Raw genomic sequence first — 26,394 nt, 5'->3', positions numbered from 1 at the left:
AGGGAACATTAGTATGTGAGGATTAATTTGGGGATTGTATTGATTGTTTATACTGTTTTGCTTTACTGTTGGGGTAGAGGTACCTCAGAATTAGGTCATTTATAGTGTTTTTAGTGTGGATATCCGCCCTTTGCCCCTGCCATACTTCATAGGTATTCAGATCTCTGTTGTTATCTTAACTTTTCAGATTTTGAAACAACTGAGTGGTAATTGGAGGTCAATTCAAGAGCAATTTGGTTATGATATGCAAATAGAGTATAAGAAGTAGTCCATAGCTTAACTAAGCTTAGATATAATTTCTCTGTATAGAATAAGCACTCTTTAGATTTAGCAGGTTCTCATTGCATGACTCAAAAATCTATGTGTTGTAAAGGTTCAAATGATAGAACATAGGTGGCAGTTGCTTGGGGTCACATTTGGAGTGGATGTTGCTACCTGGAGAGGTGCATAGGACATGTATTCCTCTGGTGACAGAATGAGTATTGTGGTTGCTGTGGAAGTTCCTACCTGGTGGATTTATTACAGAACTCTGTATAAGGTCTTCAGGCCATTGTATATAATTTTCATGCATCAGATAAAATACTAGAACACAATTTTATCTAATAAAAGTTTCCTAGACAAATTATAGAGTAGTCAATTGAAGTAAGACACTGACACATGAAATAATCTTCACTGATAGTAGTTCTCCTCATTTAATTGCAAGAACATCCATACATTTCAACATCAATGATTTTTGACTATATACTCAATATTTTAATTGAATACAAAAGTCAACATCATAAATTAATATGAGGGATAGAACTTCAGAAATAATATTCAGAGGATTAAAATCAAAGTCTTACTTTATATGGAAAGATGAAAGCAAAGGTTAGGTTACAAAATAGGCTTCTTTCCAATATTTTATTGCTAGCCAGGTTCTAAATTTGGTTCTCAGGCATATTTGATAGAGTCAGTGGAAATTCTTAAGGAAAGAAATTTTACAAAGACTATATACATATCCCTAATTATATCTTCACAGAGTTTAAATGTGTTTATGTATCAATGAAGCTTTTCTATTGCAAAGAATCAGAAAGGCAAATCTTCCTGTATAATGTTGTACTATTAAGAAAAGAAAAAAAAAAAACCTTACAAAGTAAGTTCTTCTGTAATTGAGAGGTAGTGAAACTGCATAGTTAATGTGCAGAGACTAATATTCATTTACTTCTTTTAATTATAACTATTTTTTCTTTTAAAATTCTTTTTGTTTATTAGAATTTTTATTATTTATTTACTTATTTTTTCAATTATTTACTTATTTTTTTAATGTGTACAAGTACACTGTCACTTTCTTCAGACACATCAGAAGAGGGCATCAGATCCTATGACAGATGGTTGTGAGCCACCAAATGGATGATGGGAATTGAACTCAGGACCTCTGAAAGAGTAGTCAGTGCTCTTAACACTGAGCCATCTCTCCAGCCTCCTAATTATAATTAATTTAAAAAGAAGAGCTCATGTGTTCCAAACATGAATTTTATACTGTAATCCATAAGGCAAACACTCTTTTGTGTCATTCCTTAGAATAGTTTGATATTATATATAACATATAAATCATAATATAAATATATACATAAATATATAATATAAAATTTATTATATGTTAATATATTAACACAATGGTGGCTAATAATTAATTTTAATTTGACACATAAAAATAACAAATTAACAAATAATATCAGGTGTATATTATATTACATTATATTATATTATATTTATTCCAAGTTTCTTCAAAGTCAATATATTATTTAAGTTAGAGATGAAATAGATAACAATATTGTGATAGTATATAAAGGCAACTTAGTTGTTATATATAAAATAAGAGCAAATAAATAATTGCTGATATTTTTCTATTATCATTGTTCATAATGGTGATTTTTTTAGACAATAACTACTATCTGCTAATTTGTGAACTTCCACCAAAATTAACAAATAAAGGTTTTAGAAAAAGAATATTTTGTTGCTGTAACAACAATAATTACAAAATATTATTACTGGACAATTTTACTCATTTTCTACAGCATGCAACTTCTGAAAATAAGGAAAAACAAAAACACACACTCCGAATCATAATAACCATTGATATACATCATACTAAAAAAAACCCATTTCTATTAGACTTCAACTGCATTTCAATACATTGCTTTAACTACCTTGGTTTCAACAAACTGTTAAATCCAAGTATATGAAATTTTAATCTCTAGTAAAATTTAACTCACAGTGACAACGAAGTAGTCATACTGTGTCTGAAAGTATTTTACCAAAAAAAAAAACCCTATGACCAGTAAGAACCCATGTTTTAATGTATATATAAATCTATGCCTTCTACTTAGTGACATTTTTCGCTCTCATTATTCTAAGAACAAAAATTATTTGTAGCTGAAAGATAGTGAGTAATTTATTTTAATCAAAATGAAGTTCCAGGAGAGAAGACTAATTTAAGACACTGTACTTTTCAGTTTGGGCCATTTCTAAGTTATAATTATAGAACAAATATTTTAAGGTTTGTTGGTGAATTCTCTTTGTCTCTGAGCCAATAATTGCAAATAGAGCAAATCTCATGCAGTAAACTAAAAAGGGAGTAACTTGCTATCTTACCTAAGTTGTCATGAGTACAACTATATACACTTTAAACTTAAATACCCTTTACAGTCCCCAAATAATCTATAATGAATTTCTAACACTCTTTTCAGGTAAATACCATCTAACCATAAAATAATTCTCTCAGTCTCTTACATTCTTTACCCCCTTCCTTGCTCACATTCATCTAATTATCTTGACAATTAATTAAGAGGAAAAAAAGAAAAGCTAAGAGGGAAATGCCACATCATGCCATGTATTTGGCACTGTAGCTTACTTCTAGTCAAGACATTTTTGATACATTTGATAAAGTAAGCTGAAGAAACTACAAACATTTGCCAAAAATAATCATACAAAGGGTAATTTATTCTCCAGAACTAGAAACAAGAACAAAAAATATTTAGCACAGCTTGAAGTAGCACTTTAATGACATAGATTTTTCTTGTTGTTCTTTCTGTCCCATGCAGTGCTGATGCATAGCAGGAGATTAATTAGGTCTATCAATTTTCCAACTATGATTAATTAAAAATTATATTTAAGACGTTAGAAAAGATTCAGAGTGTATGCAGTTCATGTAAAATTTAAAAGAAAATGTTCTTAATTTGTTTAAGGTTTGAGTTCCAAAGATACAGCATTAAACTTAGCATATAATTATGATATAATATTTATTATATAAAGCTATATCACTTGTCCAAAATATCATTAGTGAATTTGTAGTAACTAAACTCAAAAATGTTTAAAGTGTTTAAGAAACACTGGATTCTGAAAACTATATAATTAGTTCCATTTAGCAAGATTTATAATCTTATAGAAAATGAACATATGTAAAAATACAGTTAATCTTAATATTCACTGACTGTGACTTACTGAAATTGTTTTAATTTCAATTAGAAATTATAGTATTATAATAGTAAGACTGCTAAATAATATTTGTTATGTATTATAAAAATTTTTGAATATTTGACATAATAAAATGTTAAACAATTAATGACTACATTTAAGTGTTTATAGGTTTGGTGGGTGGTTAGAAATTATGAATATAACTGCAGTCCTATTAAGAACAGTTGCGAATTCATATATTAATACATTTGTTAATGTATGTATACACTTATTTTTCTTTCAGAGTTAACTTTATTTTATTCAGTTTTCATGTAGGGCTTTGTAAATCACATCATTCAATTATTACAAAGTTTTTATACTTCTCAGATTTCTATATTTATCATTATTGATAAAGTAGAACAGATTGTGCTATTAATAAAAGTATAATAAAAGTAATTTATTAATTATGCCATGAATAGGACTAATGCATGTTTAAAGGATTTAAGCGGTGTCATGCTAGCTACAAAAGTTTCAAAACTTAGTGCATCACTATATTCCTAGAATACTAATTACTCGTATATAGTTAATTAATTCCTATGAGAGTTTTTTAATAGTAATTTTCTGCTAAGTATATTAGCTCTAACCTGCCTCTTTGAAGTTATTTAGTTATATTAATTCTTTAAAATAGTGTTTAACTTGAGTTAAAATTGGCTCTCACAAGGTATTATATTTGAACCATTAATGTAATGGTTTTTGACATTTGATCATAATATATAAATCTAATTTGTAGCAAATATGAATATTATGACTTTCAAACTATTTATTTAAATGTCATCAAATTCAAGCAAAGCAAATTGAAACTAATTTTGCCAAGAATTTACCGTGAACTTATTAGTTATATCTTCAATCAAAGAACTTATTTGTGAGGAAGAATCTCCTAGGTTTCAATAAACAAGTAGTTTTCTACTAAGTATATTAGCTCTTAATGTATATTCTAGGTAAGTAATTCACATACAGAAACACAAAATTCCCATGATTTTTTTTGTCATCTCATGGATGTTAGTTTTAAATGTTCAGAAGGATGTGCTTTAGGTGGAATGCCCATAGAGGTCAGGAATTGTAGGTTTTTATCTCTTGCTAATACTTTAATAAGGATAATCCCTAATCTAGGAGCTCTATGGTGGGGGAGAATTTCCCTGTCATAATTAATGTAGTACAGAATACACACACACACACACACATACACACATATTTGTGTGTGTGTGTGTGTGTGTGTGTGTGTATCAAAAATAATGAATTAGATGGGATCAACAGAGGGAGGGGAACCAAGGAATCAAAAAGACCCTCTTGGTTTCATTATTGGTCAACACAGTTGAAATGGATAGTATTCATTATGATGAAAAAAAAAAGAGTGGGAAATCAAAAGTCCAAATTTGGACATATTTTAAAAGAACCCATGTTTGTCTGAGTCAGAGATCAAGAAAAGGAAATAAAGGGTATATGATAAGTTGTTTTCAATAAAACCACTTTACCTTATTTATTTATTATGATTCAATAAATTTTGGCATTGTAGAAAGGCAAAAATAGAACCTAGTTAACTATCTGCTTAGATAATTATCTGGCAGTTGGGTATATATGTCATGCACAAGTAAGTGGGGACTGTAGCTACACTTGGATCTCTTCAACTTACAAGTATTTACAACTGAGAAAATAATATAAGATTGCCCAGAGGAGCATCCAGACAGGAAAGTTAATTAGGTATCTTAGCAGAGTGGATAGAGGACTGCTTGGAGTAACTAGCACCTTCATTATTCTGATGTTTGTGTTAGCTTATAGGTACAGTTTTTGATTACTCTGACAAAAATTATCATCATGATTCATAATCAGAAAATCTTTTCTCTAAGTTTCAAAAGAAGAATCACTTAAATTTCATTCATATAATGTCAATAATGTTTTCTTTAATATTTCTTATAGAATTTTTATCAATATTTCTTCAGTATTGCAGGTAAGCTAGAGAACACATCTTCTGAAATTAAAGAAACATTTATTTGTACATTTTCTTTACATTATAGGGTTATTAAATATTATTAAACATTATTAAATATTAGAAACAAATGCTTAATGTCTTTATAATTTACTTTAGCAATCCTGCAACACAGCAATTCCTCTGTGAAGTTTCAGATGATTTAAACCTGGATGCTTATGGAGCCTTATGATAGCTAAGATATGCTCATGTGCTTCCTATACAGGCTCCCAGATTTCCACTGTCAACAATAGGTGTCATGTGTTTCCAGGGGAAGGTCACATCTTTGGCATTTCCTGCTTGCCATGATATGACAGATACTCATGTTTTGTTTTCTTTTTTTAGGTTTAAGCAGAAGATTAAAACAAGATCTCCTCTGAATGTTCCAGACAACCTCAGTTATGTGAAAAGATGCATTTTTAAATGCTCTTAAATATGATTTATTCATGATTATTATTACAGATATTTTATCATAATACAGATTTAATTCTTATTAAGCTATCTATATCAATGGCTTTCATATAAGTATACCAGCTTGATATTGGGAATCAAGCAAGGTCTTTGGACAAAGGGGTGGTGATATTGCATGAGATACTATGTTTTACATTATAAATGTGAGAAAACTGAAAGAAAGAAAGAAGTTCGAAGACATGTTTTTCAGGTTACCCTGATTATAAATGGTGCAATAAGCATTTCATCCCAAGATGTCTGATTCTCATTTCACCATATTTGCGCTTGTGTCTCCCTGCCTCAATCTGGCTATTTTGATGATTATTTCTCATAAGCCATGGAGTAAGCAGTACTACCCCATATCACATTCCATCTCAAAAGACCAAATTTTGCCTCAGTCCTACCCTTTTGTCAAAAACCTAAACATTTTCATGACTAATAAATTGGTAGTATATTCAAGTCATAATATTAATATGTTTTCCATGACTTGGAAATATATATGTGAAACAAAACAGGTTTCAACACTTAAATTTTAAAATGAGCTTCATTAAGTTATCTAAGATTGTAACAGGGAAACCTATATCAGTGTCACTGAACAGTGTGGAAGATTTAATGCATTCCTGAAACTACCTGTAAACATTTAAGCCACATGTAGGAATTGAGATGGAAGCTTAAAATAATGTCTGAATGTAAAACTCTTCAGATTTCACATACCGGGAATTCTGTGGGCTCTCCTCTATTCTTCTTTTCAGTAAGGCAGCGATAGTTCTTCCTGTCTCCTGAAAATGAATGAAATAATGCTTATGTCACTTTGCCATTCCACAAATATCCTTTAGATATACACACAAAACTTTCATGTTACAATGCAAAAGGTAAATATTGCTTCTGAAAATTGGCTCCTAAACATTTAAAATGATCTCTGACTTTGTGTGGACATGTGGATAGTTTGAAGACCTTTGAGAATATCTTAATGAATATAAAGAGTTTGTAATCATGCTTCGTGGTTGATATGACAATGAAAGATTCTAATTCATTACAATCAAAATTTAATAACATGTGTGTCAAAAAGAAAGGCATTCAACTATATAAAAGCAAAATGTAAAGTTTCTGTAAAGGTCATTTACTAATTAGTAGGGAATATTTGAAGTTCTTTAGTTCACTATTCAATTATAAATGAATTTGTGTGGCAAGAAAACATTATAATATCAAAACATTATTCACTTTACTCTATATGACTCAACTGTCAGACCTGAACATTGAAAAATATAGTTAACTCTTTTTTAAAATTGTGGCTATTACCTTTTGTCATTTAAAGTTATACTGAGTTATTCAGCTAAATTTATTTATTTTGATGTCTAAGTCTTATCTTTATAGTAAAAAATTATTCTTTCAATCTCTCCTGCTTCCTTCTCTACAAAGGGATGTGTGGCTACATGACTTTCTATGTGCATATCTGCCCTGATGTGTGTTTGCATGAATATTGTTGTGTGTATTTGTGTCATTTTTCTGAAATAAAATGTGCTTTAGATATTAATGCAACTTTTAAAATACTTGGCAGTGGTATCTGTTATCTATGTTTTTCAGGTATTGTCAAATTGCCAGGAAGTAAAGACAATCTTCTTTCAGGTACCGTTTTGTCTAAAAACAGGAAAGGCAAGTACAGAACAATGAACGTGTTGACAACATATGTGGTTCCCAGTGCCTAGAGATCATGATTCTTTTCAGTTTTATTCAAAAACTATGTGTAAACAGAGATACTTGATACACTATTCCTATTTAGATGAATGGTCACAGACTGTCTGTTTCTGTTACAGAATAAACAACTATTTGATGCCCAGAGTTTTACATCATGGTATGAGAAAAATCCCCTCGTGAAAATGTATTTTAAACTCCATTAACTGTAAGTGTATTACAATAACTTTACATTGCAAAATTTGATGTTTCTCTAAGAATGAATTTGGCACTATAATTCAGTGTTATTCCTACACCTCTGACTTGATTAAACGGAGTTATCAGATTATTAGTTTTATTTTATTCTATTTTAACAAAACAGAAAGTTACAAACCATCATTAAACAATGTCATTACACAAACAATACATCATTTCATCATTTCAAGACCTTCTAAGCAGGGAATTACAATAGACAAGAGGATTCACTGATGAGCTTGCATATTACACTTTTGAGAACAGGTTCTTTTACATATTTTCAGTTTTTCCATTTATAAAGGCAGAGCAAATTACAGTTATTATAAATATATAAACCTAAACTGTATAAACCCAAAATAAAATGTTGAGATATAAACTCTGTAAACCTAAAATATTTTGTAATTCTAAGGTTCAAAATATAGGGGTGTACACTTAAAATAATAAGTATAAACAATATTACTGCAGAATAAAGTAGAAGAAATAAAAAATGTCCTAAATAGAGAACAAAGATGGTTAAAGATGTCTGTCATTAGTTGTTATGTAGAATAATCATGAAATTAAATTATACTTTGGGTAGTGAATGGCACTCATTAATAATTTGAATACATTGTCTTAAGAAAAACAATTTGATATCCTCAAATTAATATTATGTACACCATGGTACAGTGTAAGACAGGTAATTGAGAGATTAGGGAAAAACCATAGAAATAATAAAATGCTTATAGATTTGATAGTATATCCTTTTGCAATTCACCTGGATTACAAAACACTGAAATATAGCTTATATAAGAAAACTTGTCCCCAATGGAGAACTACAGAAAGGACCCAAGGAGTTGAAGGGGTTTACAGCCTCATAGGAAGAACAACAATATGAACCAACCAGTACCCCCAGAGTTCCCAGGGACTAAACCACCAACCAAAAAGTACACATGGAGGGACCCATGGCTCCAGCTGCATATGTTGCAGAGGATGGCCTTGTTGGACATCAAAGGGAAGCAAGGCCCTTGGACCTGGGAAAGCTTGATGCCCCAGTATAAGGGAATACCATGACAGAGAAGGGGCAGTGGGTGGGTTGGTGAGCAGGCAGGGGGCAAGGATGGGATAGGTTGTTTTTGGAGGGAGCCAGGAAAGGGGTTAACATTTGAAATGTTAATAAAGAAAATATCCAAGAGAAAAGAAAGAAAAAAAGAAAGAAAAAAAAAGAAAGAAAAAAACCTTGTCTACACCTTTATAAATACCTAAATCATGATTCTTTACTCAATATAAAAAACATTGTGGTATTCAAGTCATAGCAATTAATACAACAAAATGTGTTGCTCTCATAGAACTGATATTTGAGTACTAAATAGCCACACATACAAGTTGAAACCCATAGATTTCTGTTCATCTTTGTCATATATTCCTATCCCATGAAACTATATTTTAAGACATATATATTTTACTACACAATTTTCTTTTTGAAAGTCAATAATCATAACTAAACACTTGTGATTTATAAACATATGAAATCACGCTATTTCAAGTCTCTTAAGAGAACTACTTTGAGTTCACTTCACAAAACTATGGAAATTCTTTTCTTTTTAAGTTCTTTTTTGTGTTTGTTTTAGATACAATTTCTTCATGTAGCCCAGGCTCTCATAGAACTCCCAAACTACAGACAAAATACAAAAAAATGAATCATATAATCAAATAACATTCCAAGAGGCCATTTTTACTTCAGATATATTCTGGAATGTGGCACTAATAGATCAAAGGAGATGAAAATTTAAAATAAAATAGATAATTTACTTTCAAAAGATATTATGAAACATTATCCTATTAACCTTGTTAATAATTGTGATAGCAAATAGAATAGTTTATACTATACATCTAAATCAGTCTACATAAAAAATAAATTTGCAATATGAGAAACATCTTCTTTACTATTATTATACATGAAGGGATTAAAAAGGTACAGAGTTTTGTTAACTGGCTCAAGGTCTTTCAGCTACCCAGTTTAGGAGCCATTGTTTAAATCTATTCAGCTTTTCCTTAATTCATCCTTTTATGTGAATATTTTGTCATTTTTGTAAATAAGCTGACATTTGCATGATGTGTAAATGATATTAAAGTTTTGTTTTATTTTTTCTGCTTAATATTAGTGCTATTTAACATTGTTTTGCATTTACTGTTTTCATTCCCTATACACTTAATTGGTTATATATTTTCTATCATTTTTCCTACAATTGTGTAGCTCATGATATATTGTACATAGTTTTCTTTTTGTATTGTAACAGTTATACTGAATCGCTTTTGTATGCTGCCATCATTCTACATCCAATTATCATTTATTTAGGTGTGAATTGTGCAGTGTTTTGCCACATAGAAATATTTATGAAATCAATTTCATTTTCATTTATGTCATTGGGAATATTTGTCTTACTGCACAAATCCTTCTCTTTCTATGTACTGGTACATATTCACATTCTTAGAACTTGGAAGCAAATTTTATGTTTAAGAATAATCTCAGGTACACAGGATTAAAGATATAGCTCCACTTGTAAAGACCTCTAATTTTAAACAGTTCTTAGCACTGGTAAGAGAAAAAGAATGCATCGTCTGAAAGATTCATATATAATATCTTATAGCATTTAATATTATGACTATAATATTTTATGATACATATAATAATGTCTTTCATTCATGTGTAGTTATTACATAGGTGGTGTGAAGTCAGTATCTAAATGTATTTTCTGCAAATATGTATTCCAGTAGGTTCTAACCAAGTTTAAATGTCTCATAATTTATTGAGTGCCCTTTTAATAAAGAAACATCTCTCATGATTCTGGTTCATTTATCTTTTCATTGCTGTTACAATGTTCATCCTGCTACAATCCTGGGTATGTGGGAAGAGACAAAGTGTGGAGCAGAGACTGAAGGAAAGACTATCCAGAGGCTGCCCCACCTGGGGATGTATCCCATATACAATCAGCAAACTCAGACACTAATTTGGATGCTTGCTAACTAGTGCTTGCTGACAGAATCCTGATATAGCTGTCTCTTGCGAGGCTGTCAGTACCTGACAAATACAGAAGTGGGTGCTCTCAGTGAACCATTGGACTGAGTACAAGGTCTCCGATGGAGGAGCTAAAGAAATCAAGGAGCTGAAGGAGTTTGCAAACCCGTAGGAGGAACAGCATTATGAACCAACCAGTACCCCCAGACCTCCCAGGGACTAAACCACCAACCAAAGTGGGACACATGGAGGGATATGCAGCATATGCAGGAGAGAATGGCTATGTTGAACATCAAAAGAAAAGTCTCTTGGTCCTGAGAAGACTTGATGTCCTAGTATAATGGAATGGAAGTGGGAGTGGGTGGGTTGGTGAGCAGGGGGAGAGAGGGAAGTGATAGGGTATTTTCAGAGGGGAAACCAGGAAAGGGGATAACATTTGTAATGTCAATAAAGAAAATATCTAATAAAAAGTTTCAATGTAAAACAAAACAAACAATACATGTATTTCAAATGTCACAGATATTTGATAGAGATAAAGACAGAGGTTCAGCGGTTATATTATCTGCTTTTGAGCCACATAAAAAGAAAAAAATCTTTTTCATTTTTTTAAATTGTCACCATTAGAATGAAATGAATTTAGTTGCAAATAAATAATGAAACCCTAAAAAAAAAAACTGTATGGCAATGCTGCCTTAAGACATATAAGTACACCCCCTTCACAATAGCCTCAAACAGTATAAAGTATCTTGGGGTGACTCTTACCAAACATGTGAAAGATCTGTATGACAAGAACTTCAAGACTCTGAAGAAGGAAATGGAAGAAGACCTCAAAAAATGGGAAAACCTCCCATGCTCATGGATCGGTAGAATCAATATAGTTAAAATGGCCATTCGGCCTAAAGCACTATACAGATTCAATGCAATACCCATCAAAATCCCAACTCAATTCTTCACAGAGTTAGAAAGAGCAATTATCAAATTCATATGGAGCAACAAAAAACCCAGGATAGCTAAAACTATTCTCAGAAACAAAAGAAAATCTGGGGGTATCAGTATCCCTGACCTCAAGCAATACTACAGAGCAATAGTGTTAAAAACTGCATGGTATTGGTACAGTGACAGACAGGAGGATCAATGGAACAGGATTGAAGATCCAGAAATGAACCCACACACCTATGGCCACTTGATCCTCGACAAAGAGGCTGAAAACATCCAATGGAAAAAAGATAGCCTTTTCAACAAATGGTGCTGGTTCAACTGGAGGTCAGCATGCAGAAGAATGCGAATTGATCCATCCTTGTCTCCTTGTACTAAGCTCAAATCCAAATGGATCAAGGACCTCCACATAAAGCCAGACACTCTGAAGCTAACAGAAAAGAAACTGGGGAAGACCCTTGAGGACATCGGTACAGGGAGAAAGTTTCTGAACAGAACACCAATAGCGTATGCTCTAAGAGCAAGAATTGACAAATGGGACCTCATAAAATTACAAAGTTTCTGTAAGGCAAAGGACACCATCAAGAGGACAAATCGGCAACCAACAAATTGGGAAAAGATCTTCACCAATCCTACATCAGATAGAGGGCTAATATCCAATATATATAAAGAACTCAAGAAGTTAGACTCCAGAAAACCAAACAACCCTATTAAAAAAATGGGGTACAGAGTTAAACAAAGAATTCTCACCTGAAGAACTTCAGATGGTGGAGAAGCATCTTAAAAAATGCTCAACTTCATTAGTCATTAGGGAAATGCAAATCAAAACAACCCTAAGATTTCATCTTACACCAGTCAGAATGGCTAAGATTAAAAATTCAGGAGACAGCAGGTGTTGGAGAGGGTGTGGAGAAAGAGGAACACTCCTCCACTGCTGGTGGGGTTGCAAATAGGTACAACCACTCTGGAAATCAGTCTGGCGGTTCCTCCGAAAACTGGGCACCTCACTTCCAGAAGATCCTGCTATACCACTCCTGGGCATATACCCAGAAGACTCCCCACCATGTAATAAGGATACATGTTCTACTATGTTCATAGCAGCCCTATTTATAATTGCCAGATGCTGGAAAGAACCCAGGTATCCCTCAACAGAAGAGTGGATGCAAAAAATGTGGTATATCTACACAATGGAGTACTATTCAGCCATTAGAAACAATGAATTTATGAAATTCTTAGGCAAATGGATGGAGCTAGAGAATATCATACTAAGTGAGGTAACCCAGACTCAAAAGGTGAATCATGGTATGCACTCACTAATAAGTGGATATTAACCTAGAAAACTGGAATACCCAAAACATAATCCACACATCAAATGAGGTACAAGAAGAAAGGAGGAGTGGCCCCTGGTTCTGGAAAGACTGAGTGAAACAGTATTCAGCAAAACCAGAACAGGGAAGTGGGAAGGGGTGGATGGGAGGACAGGGGAAGAGAAGGGGGCTTACGGGACTTTCGGGGAGTGGGGGGGGGGGCTAGAAAAGGGGAAATCATTTGAAATGTAAATAAATTATATCGAATAAAAAAAAGACATATAAGTACCACATAACCGCTCATTTTCTAAATTCCTTAAAATGTGTAAGTATACAGAAACTAAAATGTTTTCTAAGCAAAAAGACTTGTTCAACAAGCTTTCTTAAAATAGTAGGGGAATATTTCACCTTTGTTTGTGAGCTTCTCACATTGTGTACTCAAAAACGGTGATGAAAATTTCCTTCACACTATCTTCCCTGCAAGTCAGAAACATTTGTTTTAATTCTATTCTCTGGCACTTCTTTTTGTCAACCATAAAATATAGCAATCTTTGGCAGTTTTCCTGATAGTATAGAGTATAATGCCTCAGGAAAAATGATTAAAGCAGCTTATGCTCTAAATACATTTTACAGGCATCATTAAAGAGGGAACCAAACAAGCTACGATACTGAATAGTAATAAAGCTTTGACAAGTGAACTTTCACAAGCTGTGCAGAGCAACAACTGGATTTGTGAACCTGTTTTAATTATAAATCTTTTCTTCTGACTTTAAGGAAATATTATGAAAAATAAATGGCAAATCTTTCCCTTAGTCAATGTGCTAATTAATACAAATGTATTACCATTTACTTGTATAATGATAAAGGATATTTTTCATATTCTCTTGATCAATACAGAAAACAGTACACCTGCATTCCTTACTGGCTGGTTTTATACGAACAGAATTTAAAGAGTCTGTATGTTTAACTGCCTGTTTATACAAACTAACCTGCTCATAATTTTTTGTTTTTTTTTATTTACATTCCAAATACTGCCCCCTACTTGTTCCCTCCTCCAATAGTTCTTCACCCCATCACCCTCCTCTTTGCCTTTGAGAAGGTGCTCCCCTACTCATCTGCCCACTCCCCTCACCCACCGAGTCCTCCCACCTCATAACCTCCCCCATATCTCCTTTTCCTCGGGTACCAAGTCTCTACAGGATTAGACACATCCTTTCAAGCTGAGGCCTTACAAGTCAGTCCTCTGTTGTATATGTGCCAAGGGCCGTAGGCCAACCCATTTATGCTCTTTGGTTGGTAGCCTAGGCTTTAGGAGCTCCCATGGGTCTGGCTTAGTTGATACTGTTGTTCTTCCTATGCAATTGGCATCTCCTTCAAGCTCCTTCAATCCTTCCCTTAACTCATTCATAGAGGTTCTAAATAGCACACATCACTCTTCTGCTCCCACTTGTACAATTCCCACAAGAACTCAACCATAAACAGAAATAAGTTTTGTTCAGCGGTATGGGTTGCTTTGTTTTGTTTTGATTTGAGACTAGGTTTCTCTGTGTAGTCCTGACTGTCTGGACTTTGTGAGTTGAGTTAACTAGGCTGGACTCACACTCAGAGCTCTGTCTGCCTGTGCCTCCAGAATTCAGATAATGTATATGTGTATGTGTATGTATATGTAATGCTCTTTTTTGTTATCTCCTTTCCTGGTCCCCACCCCTGAAACCCCTATTCCATTGCCCCCCACTTCTTTTATGAGGGTGTTCCCCCATCCACCCTCCTACTCACTCCTGCCTTCCTGCCATCGATTTCCCCTATACAGGGGCATCCATCGAGCCTTCACAGGACCACGGACCTCTCCTCACATTGATGCCTGACCCTCTGCTACACATGCAGCTAGAGCCATGGATCCCTCCATGGGTACTCCTTAATTGGTGGCTTAGTCCCTGGGAGCCCTGGGGAGTCTGGTTGGTTGATATTGTTCTTCCTATTGGGTTGCAAATCCCTTCAGCTCCTTCAGTCCTTTCTCTAAACTCCTTCATTGGAGATTCCTGCTCAATCCAATAGTTGGTTGTAAGCATCTGCAGCTGCATATGTAAAGCTGTGGGAGACAGCTGTAACAGGCTCCTCTCAGCAAGTACTTCTTAGCATCAAACCCAGCACAACAGTGTCTGGGTTTGGTGACTGTATACAGGATGGAACCCCAGGTGGGGCAGTCTCTAGATGGCCTTTCCTTCAGTCTCTGCTCTACAGGTTGTCTTCATATTTGCTCCCCCGAGTATTTTGTTCCCTTTTCTAAGAAGGTCTGAAGCACCCATACTTTGGTTTTCCTTCTTGAGCTTCATGTGGTATGTGAATTGTATCTTCGGTATTCTGGACTATTGTGTTAATATCCATTTGTCTGTGAGTGCATACCATGTGTGTTCTTTTGTGATTGGATTACCTCACTCTCGGGATGATATTTCAAGGACTTCCACATAAAACCAGATACACTGAAACTTACAAAGGCAAAATTAGTAGAGTCTCTGAACACCTGGCCATAGGGGGAAAGTACATGAATAGAACACCAATGGCTTATGGTCTAAGCAAATAGGACCTCATAAAATTTCAAAGCTTCTGTAAGGCAAAGGACACTGTCAATAAGACAAAACAGCAATCAACAGATTGGGAAAAGATCTTTACCAATTTTAGATCTGATAGAAGGCTAATATCCAATATATGCAAAGAACTCAGGAAGTTAGATTCCAGAGAATCAAATCACCCTATTAAATATGGGGTACAGAGTTAAACAGAGAATTTTCAACTGAGGAATATTGAATAGCCAAGAAACACCTAAAGAAATGTTCAACATCCTTGGTAATCAGGGAAATGCACATCAAACAAACCCTGAAATTCTACCTCTCATCAATCAGAATGGCTAAGATAAAAAACGCATGTGACAGCAGATGTTGGTGAGAATGTGGAGAAAGAGGAACACTCCTCCATTGCTGGTGTGATTGCAAGCTGGTACAATCACTGTGGAAATCAGTCTGGTGGTTCCTCACAAAACTGGATGTAGTATTATGTGAGGACCCAGGCCAAAAAGTACAGGATGCCACTCCTGGGCATGTACCCAAAATATTCTTCAACATATAACAAGGATACATGCTCCACCATGTTCATAGCAACCTTAGTTATAATAGCCAGAAGCTTGAAAGAACGAAGCTATCCTTCAACAGAGGAATGGATACTGAAAATGTGGTACATTTACACAATAGAGTACTACTCAGCTATTAAAAACAATGGATGCATGAAATTCATAGGCAAGTGGATGGTAGTAAACAGAATTCTTAATGAAGGAATCTTGAGTGGATGAGAAGCACCTAAAGAAATGTTCAACTTGCTTAGTCATCAGGGTAATTTAAATCAAAACAACTCTTAGATTCCATCTTATACCTGTCAAAATGGCTAAGATAAAAAACGCAAGTGTAGCACATAATGGCAAGGTTGGGGAGCAAGAGGAACACTCCTCCACTGCTGATGGGGAATGTAAACTATTACAACTATTTTGGAAATCAATTTGGCTGTTTTTCAGAAAACTGGGAATAGTCCCACCTCAAGACCCAGCTATACCTCTACTAGGAATATAACCAAAAGATGCTCTACCATACTACAAGGACACTTGGTCAACTATATTCATGCCAGCTTTATTCATAATAGCCAGAAACTTGAAACAACCCAGATGTCTGTCAGCTGAAGAATGGATAAAGAAATGTGGTTTGTTTACAAAATGGAAAACTACTCAGCCTTTAAAAACAAGAGCATCATGAAATTTGCAGGCAAATGGATGGAAATAGAAAATATTATCCTGAGTGAGGTATCACAGACCCAAAAGGGCATGCATGGTATGTATTCATTGATAAGTGGATATTGGCCAAAAAGTACAGGATCGCCATCAACAGGACCCAAAGTTCCAAATAACAATGAGTGCCAAAGGAAGATAGTTGAATATTTCTCAGAAGGGGAAACAAAATACATATGAAAAAATCAATGGAAGGGGGTAACTGAGTGGGAGATGGGATAGGGAGAGGAGCAGTATGTAGGCTCATCAGATGAAGGGATGTACAAAGTGCAGGGGAGAGAGAAGGGAAATTGATAGTGGCAAGAGAAGCAATCTCTAGGATGTGCCAGAGATGTGGGATAGGTGAAGGTCCACAGAATATATGTTAGCTGAGACTGCTAGCAGTTGGGGATATGGATCCTGAAGTGGCAACTTCCTCTAGCCAGACAGAACATTCCCAGTGGAGGGATAATAACGCTTACCCATCCACAAAATCTTGGACTCAAAATGGGTTCTGCCTATAAGAATTACAGGGTCAAAGATAAGAGTGGAAACAGAGGGTATGACCAAGCAATAACTGCCCCAAACTGAGACCCACCCCATTGCAAGAATGATTCTCTATTATGCTTCCAAACAGGAACTGTCCTCTGAGAGGCTCCTCCTAGCAGCAATGGAAAGAAATGAAAAGATCCACAGCCAAACATTTGATGGAGCACTGTCTATCTTATGGAAGAGTTGGAGAAGGATAGAGGGAGTACAGGAACTCCATAGGAAAACCACGAGTCGACTACGCTGGATCCTTTGGTTTTCCCAGAGCCTAAATCACCAACCAGAGAGCAAACACAGGCTGGACCTAGGCCTTCTGCCCTTATGTAGCATATTAGCATCATGGCCTTCATGTGGATCCTCCAACAACTGGAGTAGAAACTGTCCTTGAATTTGTTCCCTGCCTGCCTGCAGATTCTGTTCCCTTAAATGGTCTCCCTTATCTGGCTTCAGTGGGACAGAATGTTCCCAGTCCTGCAGCAACTTGAGGTAAGGGGTGGCTAATATCCAGAGGAGACCTCCCCCTTTTCAAATGAGGAGAGGGTGCAATGGGAGAGGATCTGCATTAGGTGGTACTGCAAGGCAATGGGGGACTGATATTGAAATGTAAAGTGAATAAATGTAAATATATTTTTTAAAAGAAAAATAATAAGTTTTGTATTGGACTTTCTAAGTTAAGAAATTAAGATTAATAGAATCAACTTTTTATAGAATTGTTGGTATAGAATGATATTTCTCTTTTGATTATAATGTTCTTTATAATATGGGGCTTTTATCTTGAGCTGGGCCCCATCAGTCATTAACCAAGAAAATGCCCCACAGCTGGATCTCATGGAGGCAATTCCACAACTGAAGCTCCTTTCTCTGAGATAACTCCAGCCTGTGTCAAGTTGACATACAAAACCAGCCAGTGAACACACTCTTCAGGGAGCAGAACATATGAACAGCAATCCACAATGAATATCACAACTGAGGATACATTTAACATTTGTATTGATGGGTTTTATAGAAAAAATATTAGACTCCATAAATAGTAGTCTATGCAGGGTAGTGCCTAAATGGCAAATGTTTTAGTCAACCATTGTGACCTCCCCCTGCCCACTGCTCTCAAGAACAGAAGGGAGGAATTGTGACTTCTCCCTGCCCACTGCTCTCAAGAATAGCAGCCAGCAACCTGACCACCCACCTCCTGAAGAACAAGAAGAACCGGTTTCCAGCCTTCAGGGGAGGGGCTTGGTCTGCCTTTGTTTCTTGGGAGAGAGGCATTATGATGAAAGATGGAGACTTGAACCTAAAGCCATGTGTTTTGTGTCTCTCCCTGTAATTTCTCTTGCAGCCTGTTCCTTACCCATCTTTCCTTCCAGAGAACCCATGATTAAGATGTGTGAGCTGGCCTCAACAAACCATAAATATTTTTTTTTCATTTTTACTAAAGTATTCATGTTCAAGTATGAAATGAACATGTATGAAAATGAATTAAGTACATCTATTCATGAGTAAACTAGAAACATATTATCTGCTTAAATGAATTTAAAGAAAATATAATAAAGAATGGTAGAACAATTTTATTAATGTATAGATAATGAGTATTATTTCAAAATGAAAGATACATGAATTTTTTTGTTTGACAATTAAACATATTATTGCCAAATTAAATTTATTTCCATACCTAAAAGGTATATATCTACCTAACTATCATTAATGTGCAGATAAATTTTACCCCTATTCAGCCAAAGTTAATATTCCTTTCATGATAAGTAGTAGCTCACCAGAAGGATTTATCATTTCTACTTTCAACTATAGACCAGTTTTTAAACTATTTATTTCTTTAAATGTTAACAGTCTTTTTATATATCTTGTTATAAATATGTTCTCACATTATACCTGTTAATACATTGGTAATATTCACAAGTCAGCTCTTACAACATCTAGATGTGACCATTACTATATAATGATTAGTATATATTATGGAAATATTTATTCTCTTTTGTTAATGCAATGAGCACAGGCTTTAAGAAACAACTTTGCTAATCAGCCTGCTATACCCTCTGGACGTCCATTCTCCTGCTAACTTTCCTCACCTTCATCAGATTTGTGGATCCTGAATGATACAGACAGGAGCCTAGTATGGCTGTCCTCTGAGAGCTCTCTACCCAGTAGCTGACTCAGACAGATGCAGAAACCCAAAGTCAGTGGGTGGAGCTTGATGACTCTAATAGAAGAACAGGAGGAAAGATTGCAGCAGTGAAGCCGATATGAACTCCACAGGAAGACCAACAGAGTCAACAAACCTGGACCCTTGGGGCTCTCAGAGTCTGAATCATGGGCTGGGCTTAGGCTTCTCTGTACATATGTAGCAGATGTGCAGCTTAGTCTTCTTGTAGTCCTGAATACCAGGAGCTGGGGCTGTCCCAAAAACTGTTGCTTGTTCATGGGCTATGTTCTAGCTGGGCTGCCTTTCTGGCCTCAGTGGGAAAGGATGTGCCTAGCCTTGCAGAGACTTAAAGTGCTAGAATATGAGGGTATCCAGGGGCCCCCACCCACTCAGAGGAGAAGAGAAGGGTTGAGGATTGTGGGAGGTGTGTCTGGAAGGGGCAGTGAGCAGGATGCAAATAAGTGAAGAAATATGAACTTCTGACTGCATCTTTACATGGATTATTAGGAATAACTCCTTCACCGAGGCACTATGAAATGTATTTGGAAAGAATAAAAGAAAAGCTAAAAGTAAAAAGAAAAGATAAAAGAAGCAATCTTTGTTTCAAAATTAATACTCATATTCAGTTAGGCTCATAAAAAATAACTTTTTTCAATGAATGTTGCTCATTATTTTTCTCTACTGTGGCTTTTCCCTTTAATTAATTTTGTTTATGGATATGGTGTTAGTAAATTTTGTGCTTGCATACAGATTATGAGTAGTCTCACCTTGACCAATCACAAAATTATTTTACTAGTAGAAAAAATGCAGTTGTTTTACAAAATTTAATAGTGGGATATTGGTAGTGCCCATCAGTTGCCATGACTCCCCACAAAATAGCATATCTAAAGTTGTGCATTTGGGAAAAAAACACATCAAAAAGAGCATCATGCTTACAGAAATATGTGATTATTATAATTTACTGCTTTTAATTTTACTTTGCAAGGCATACTATGACCTTAAATATAAAGGACTAGAAAATAAGTACATTAGCAATAAATAGTTGAAGCTTTCAAAAACAAGCCATTAAGTAACATTACACGGGATAAGCCCACTTACAGGGAACACCTAAAAGCATTTTTTTGACTTAAAAAAACTGAAAAATACATAAAAAGGGTCAGACGACACGTTGATCCATAATTTCCTCCGAGTATCTCTCAAGGATAGAAGCTAGGATTCTAAATGTGTTTATTACAACTGTATGCTTTTAAAATAATGGTTTTCTGTACACAAAACAAAGAAAACATCTGCATTTAAATTTTCTATTTGTAGACATACTGTCCTAGGTTAACTATTTAAAAGCAATAAGAATGTGAATTGTGTATACGTTTTCTTTTATAGCCTTGTCTTCAAGTCAAGTTGACATATATAGAGACATTTTAGGGAAAAAAGAAAGCTCAGCTGAGGCAATGATCCCACCAGATTTATCTGTCAACAAGCCTATGGTGCCTTTTCTTGGTTGATACTGGATATGGGAAGCTCCAGCTCACTGTGAGCCATCCGGCCACTGGCTAGTTGTCCTGGGCACTAAGTAGATGTGCAAGCCAGTAAGAAGCTCTCTTCCATAGCCTTTATAGCACTTTCTACCTTCATGAATTAACTTTGAGTATGTACTTGACTTTCCTGGATGGTGCACTGCAAGCAGATGAAATAAACCCTTTTCTTCCAAAGTTGATTTTCATCATAGTATTTTATTGCATCAGGAGAAACCTTAACTAAGATATCATTTAAAAAATATCTTACATTATTGATTATTTTATTTATGTACATTTCAAATGTTATCACCATTCCCAGTTAAACCCTCTATACTCTTCCCCATCCTTCTGCATCTGTGAGGGTGCTCCCACACCCACCCACTCCTGATTTTTTTTTAGTTTAAAGTTTTTTTTCCTTTTGGCCTTGTGCATTCTACCACTAAGCTATCATGCCAGACTATGTTCAATTTTAATTGTAGATAGTGTCATTAATTGCTCTAGCTAGCCTTGAAGTCAATCTATAGCCAAGTAGATTTTGATCATGATCTCCTAATTCAACCTGTTGAATAACTTTTTTTTTGTTTTTGTTTTGTTTTAAAAATGTTTTGGAGTGAGAGAGAGAGAGAGAGAGAGAGAGAGAGAGAGAGAGAGAGAGAGAGACAGAGACACAGAGACACAGACAGAGACACAGAGACAGAGACAGAGGGAGGGAGGGAGAGAGAGAGGATGAAGAGTTGGATGGATAGATGAATTTTAAGGGAACATGAAAACATGGTTAAAATACAATTTAAATAAAAACAAACCTGGGCCATCAAAAGCAGATATAATTCTTTAAATATTTTTCTTTAATATTTAGAGAGGGCTTTACTTTCAACATACTACTGCCAATCACTAGTCCTTGTTGCCATTAGAAAAGAAAATCAATAGAACCAAATCACAAAGATACAATATATCACAACTTGTAGATGATCTTATATGTCGAAAACCACTGTAATCAAACACATATGTGCATGAAAGTAAATGCTCTTTCTTAGAGCATTATGAGAACATTATGAGCTCTTAGAACATTATGAGAAATAAATTCATGTTGAGTAATAAAAATCCAACACACAAAAAGTTATAGCTCCTCTGAATGCTAAAAATGCACAATTTAGGAGTAAATTCAAGCAAAAAATTATTTCACACATTTGTTAGAACATAATATCTAGGAAAACAAAATAGAATAGGTAGAAAATCTTATAGAGTAGCAACTCCAAAATTTTGAAAAGTAATCAAATGAGATATAAATAAGTGGAAAGATGGTATTTGTATCTGAGTAAGAAGAATTAATCCTGTTAGATATCTACTCAGAGCTAGATGAGCTCCACAGGCCATTATGCAAAGCCTCTTTGATGGAGACTAGTAGATTGTGGATTCAAACTTGAAGTCAGCTTTGAATACATAGAGAGACCAAAATAGGATAACTATGCCATGCCAAACTATGTACTAACTAAAAGCAATCTTTGTAACAATTTCAGTAACAGTTCTTATAAAAACAAAGATATCTTAAAATTTGCATGTAATCTCAAGAGAACTTGGGCAGCAATATTGACTTGAAAAAGAAGAAAATTAGGAGCCTTATATATCTCAATTTCTGCGTTTAATCTTTTCTCTGTGGAAAAGGTGTTTATCTAATAATAGTTAATATTTTACATAGTAAACAATTATAGAAATAATGCTTTGTATATTGTACAGGTGTATCACTTGTCAATATAAAACCTATGGTCTATTGGAAAGATTAGAATAGATGGTGAGACATTCAGAATGGAGGTTGAATTCTGAGATAGTGAGAAGAACCAGGGATTTAGCCCTGGGACATGAAAGAGGACAGATGCATTAGAGCTGAGTAGAGGTAACCAGCCATGTGGCAGAAATTAGAACAGAATAACGTGATTATTAATGTATCAACTAGTCAGAGAACAGCCAAAGCTTATGGCCAAGGTGCTTATAAAAATAATTGAGTCTCAGAATTGTTATTTCTGGGAACAAGGCCATGAAAGGACAAACACCACTCAATAAATGGCACACTGAAGGCGAGGCCTAAATCTCAGCTTATAGCCTGAGAAGTCCCGGGTGAAAGAGGTTTCCTAGCCAAAAAGTGGGAGATGGAAGCCAAGTCCATTTCAGAGGCATGGATCCTTTAAGCTAAGTTCCAGCCTTGCAGGAAATCTAGCAGAGGGCAGTGAACAGAGGCTGGGCTGTGGGCTATCTCAGAACAGAAAGCCTGAGGACACGGTAGCTGCAATGTCTTCCAAATATAGTAAGATTAAAAACACACTGGAGAGAGCTAGCCAGCCCACGGGAAAGTAGTAGCCCAGGTCAGACATAAGTGGGTGAAGTCCTGAATCTGCAAAAGCATAGCAGGTTGCAGAGGTGTGGCCATGACCTAAAGAAAGCAGGGTTAAGAGCCCTGTTCTACTGTATGACTAGGGCGAAGAAGCTAAAGGCAGCAAGAGGTAAAAAATGAAAAGCTCCAGTTATTTGAACTGCTAAGGTATTGCACTTGAAAAACAATAAAAGAGAAAGGAAACTAGATATAAAAATTCATATATTTATGTAAATAATTTAGAATTGACGATTTTAAAGATATAAGTATGACAGACACAACAACACAGAAGTGTTATTTCTTACTTATTGCAAGAAGCTACTCTGATGAAGTTTGAAATATGCACTGATCTATGGCTACACAATATATCATTAGGAGTAATTTTATTACTAAATTCTTTAAGCATAATAATAATTTTCCCTTAGGACCAAAACCTATTTAGTCACAGGTTCTTAGCCAATTTAAGAACATCATGTATGTTCTACCTCATGGGGTGGGCAAAAAAAAAAAAAACAATTTTTAAAAACTAATTGGTTAGTAACTAACTGTCTTAGTATTTCAATTGCTGTGAAGAGACATCATGACCACAGGAACACTTGTGAAAGACAACATTTAATTGAGGCTGGCTTACAACATCAAAGTTCGGTCTGTTATCATCAAGGAGGAACGTGACAACATCCAGGCATACATGGGGCTGGAGGAGCCAAAAGTTCTACACCTTGATCCAAAGGCAAACAGGAGAAGACTGGCACCCATGTGGTTAGGAGGAGGGTCTCAAAGCCCCACAGTGACACACTTCTTTTGACAAAGCCACACCTACTACAACAAAGCCACATCTAATAGTGCCACAAAATTGGCCAAGCATATACATCTGGTCAAATTCCACTCCCTGGCCTCATAAGCTTGTTTGAATACATGAGTCTTTGGGGGGTCATACCTATGGTAACATAATGCAAACTACATTTAGTCCAACTTCAAAAGTCCTTGTAGTCTTATCAGTGTTAAAAGTCTAAATATCAAAGTCTTTTCTGAGATTCATTCAGTCACTTAACTGTAATTCTTTATAAATTCAAAATCAAAAAGCAGATCACATATCTTAAACATCACAGAATATACATTACCATTCTAAAATATCATAGTGAGGAAATACTGGATCAAAAGACGAAAAGCCACTGGAGCAAATTCCAAACCCTGCATCTCCATGCCTGATGCCAAAGTGCTCTTCAGCTCTCCAACTCCTTTCATCTTTATTGACTGCAACACACTTCTTTATTCTGGGATGGTTCCACTCCCTGTTAGCAACTTTCCTTGGCAGATATCCCATGGCTTTGCCATCTCTAATATCTTGGGGTCTCCAAGGCAACTTCAATTTACAGCTTTTTGTTCCAATGCCCAGGAACTACACTTGACATTCTGGGCTTAGCAAAAAGGATTGGGTCATTTCTCCAGCTCTTCCCTCTGTAGCACTTTAGGATCTGGTTGATCCCACTGCACTACTCTTGCAGTTCCTGGGGATCATCTAGTGGTACTGATATTTCTAAAATGCTGGACTTTCTTACTGCAATGATGTTTCATCAATAGCCTCTCATAGGCTCCCTTTATGTCAAGACTCAACTTCTTTGCATGGCCCCTTCAGTCCTGAGCCATCATCTACAACTGAGGCTGAAGCTTCACCAATGTCCTTCCCTGATTTCACATGTGCCGAGCCTCAGCTGTTCTCCACAACCCCTTCATGCATGTAAAACTGGTACTGTCCATGTGATTCTTACCCGTTACCAAGTTCAGCAGCAACATGAGGTCATATAACCTTGGCTATCTCTGGAACACAACTTCTTTGTGCTCTGAAAAAAAAAACACTCCCCAGAATATTTCATCTCAATGATCTGTGTCTTCTGTTAATCATAGTTAATTTCTTAGCTCCAGCTAAATAGCATCAATTGTCCCAGTAGTCCCTTCTGCTCTTGACTCTAAATTCAGAGCCCCAAGGCCTACGCTGCCAAATTCTGATGCTTACCAGAGCAAGAACATGGCCCCTTTGTTTTATTGCATTATCACCAGCTCTCTGTTTTCCAACTCATTCTCTGACTTAGCTTGGCTGTCCTGGAAACTCACTTGAACTCAGAGATCTGCATGCCACTGTCTCCTGACATCTGGGATTAAATGCATATACCACCATACCTAGGCCTAAGCTTTTCATGGTCACTATTCATTAGTAGCTAGAACAAAAGCCTATATATCCCAGTCTCAGGATCTGGATCAGAGTTGTGCTGTCCATTTCTGGATTGTAGTTAATTTCAGATTAAAAGTCCAAATGTAAGGAATAACCAAGTCCATTGTTCAACTGCAAATGTGTAAACAATAACCTTAGCAGTGTGAAATATTATAACTTCAAGGTCATGACTTTCTTAATCTGTTTATCTCCTTAAACAGAGGATTCAGCTCCATTCTACTTTCTGGTGCCTCTTAATTTTTTGACCATTCATTTTGTATTTTCCTTTCTCTGCTTGCTATGCTTCATCACAAAGCTCCTTATGAAAGGAAACCAGAGGAAAGAATCTATCCTGGGCTTCTCTGAGACTTCCTTTGTCAATGCAATTAACTGAAATGTCTTTACCTTAGCTTCAGATATATACTTATGCCAAGAGCAAAAAGCAGTCACATGTTTCACCAAAATACCACAAGAGTTTCTAAGCCACGTACTAAAATTCCTCACCACTGAAACCTCTTGGTCAGCAGCCCTAACCAGTTCAAATTACCCTCAGAAGCACCATATTCCTTTCCATGTTCCTGCTAGGATGGCCCATTAAGCCCCACTTAAAGCTTCCCAAATCCAAAGTCCTAAAATCCACATTCCTCCATTCACAAACATGTCTTATCACAGCATTACCCCAGTCCCTCAGACCAACTTCTGTGTTAGGGTTTCCATTTCTGTGA

At 35.4% G+C, this 26,394-nt stretch overlaps 1 protein-coding gene across 1 annotated transcript in view; it reads right to left on the bottom strand.

Moving 5' to 3' along the window:
- The window catches only part of Klhl4 (kelch like family member 4), a 215,046-nt gene that overhangs the window by 92,890 nt on the left and 95,762 nt on the right, over positions 1 to 26,394 (bottom strand). Inside the window, exon 3 of the mRNA XM_052171480.1 lies at positions 6,623 to 6,687. Coding sequence (XP_052027440.1) covers positions 6,623 to 6,687 — 65 coding nt within the window. The remainder of the gene's footprint in view (positions 1 to 6,622; positions 6,688 to 26,394) is intronic.

This window comes from Apodemus sylvaticus, chromosome X (genome assembly GCF_947179515.1).
Source record: "Apodemus sylvaticus chromosome X, mApoSyl1.1, whole genome shotgun sequence".
NCBI lineage: Eukaryota > Metazoa > Chordata > Mammalia > Rodentia > Muridae > Apodemus > Apodemus sylvaticus.
The sequence above is the reverse complement of the archived record's forward strand: the minus strand, read 5'-3'. Positions and strand labels throughout refer to the sequence as shown.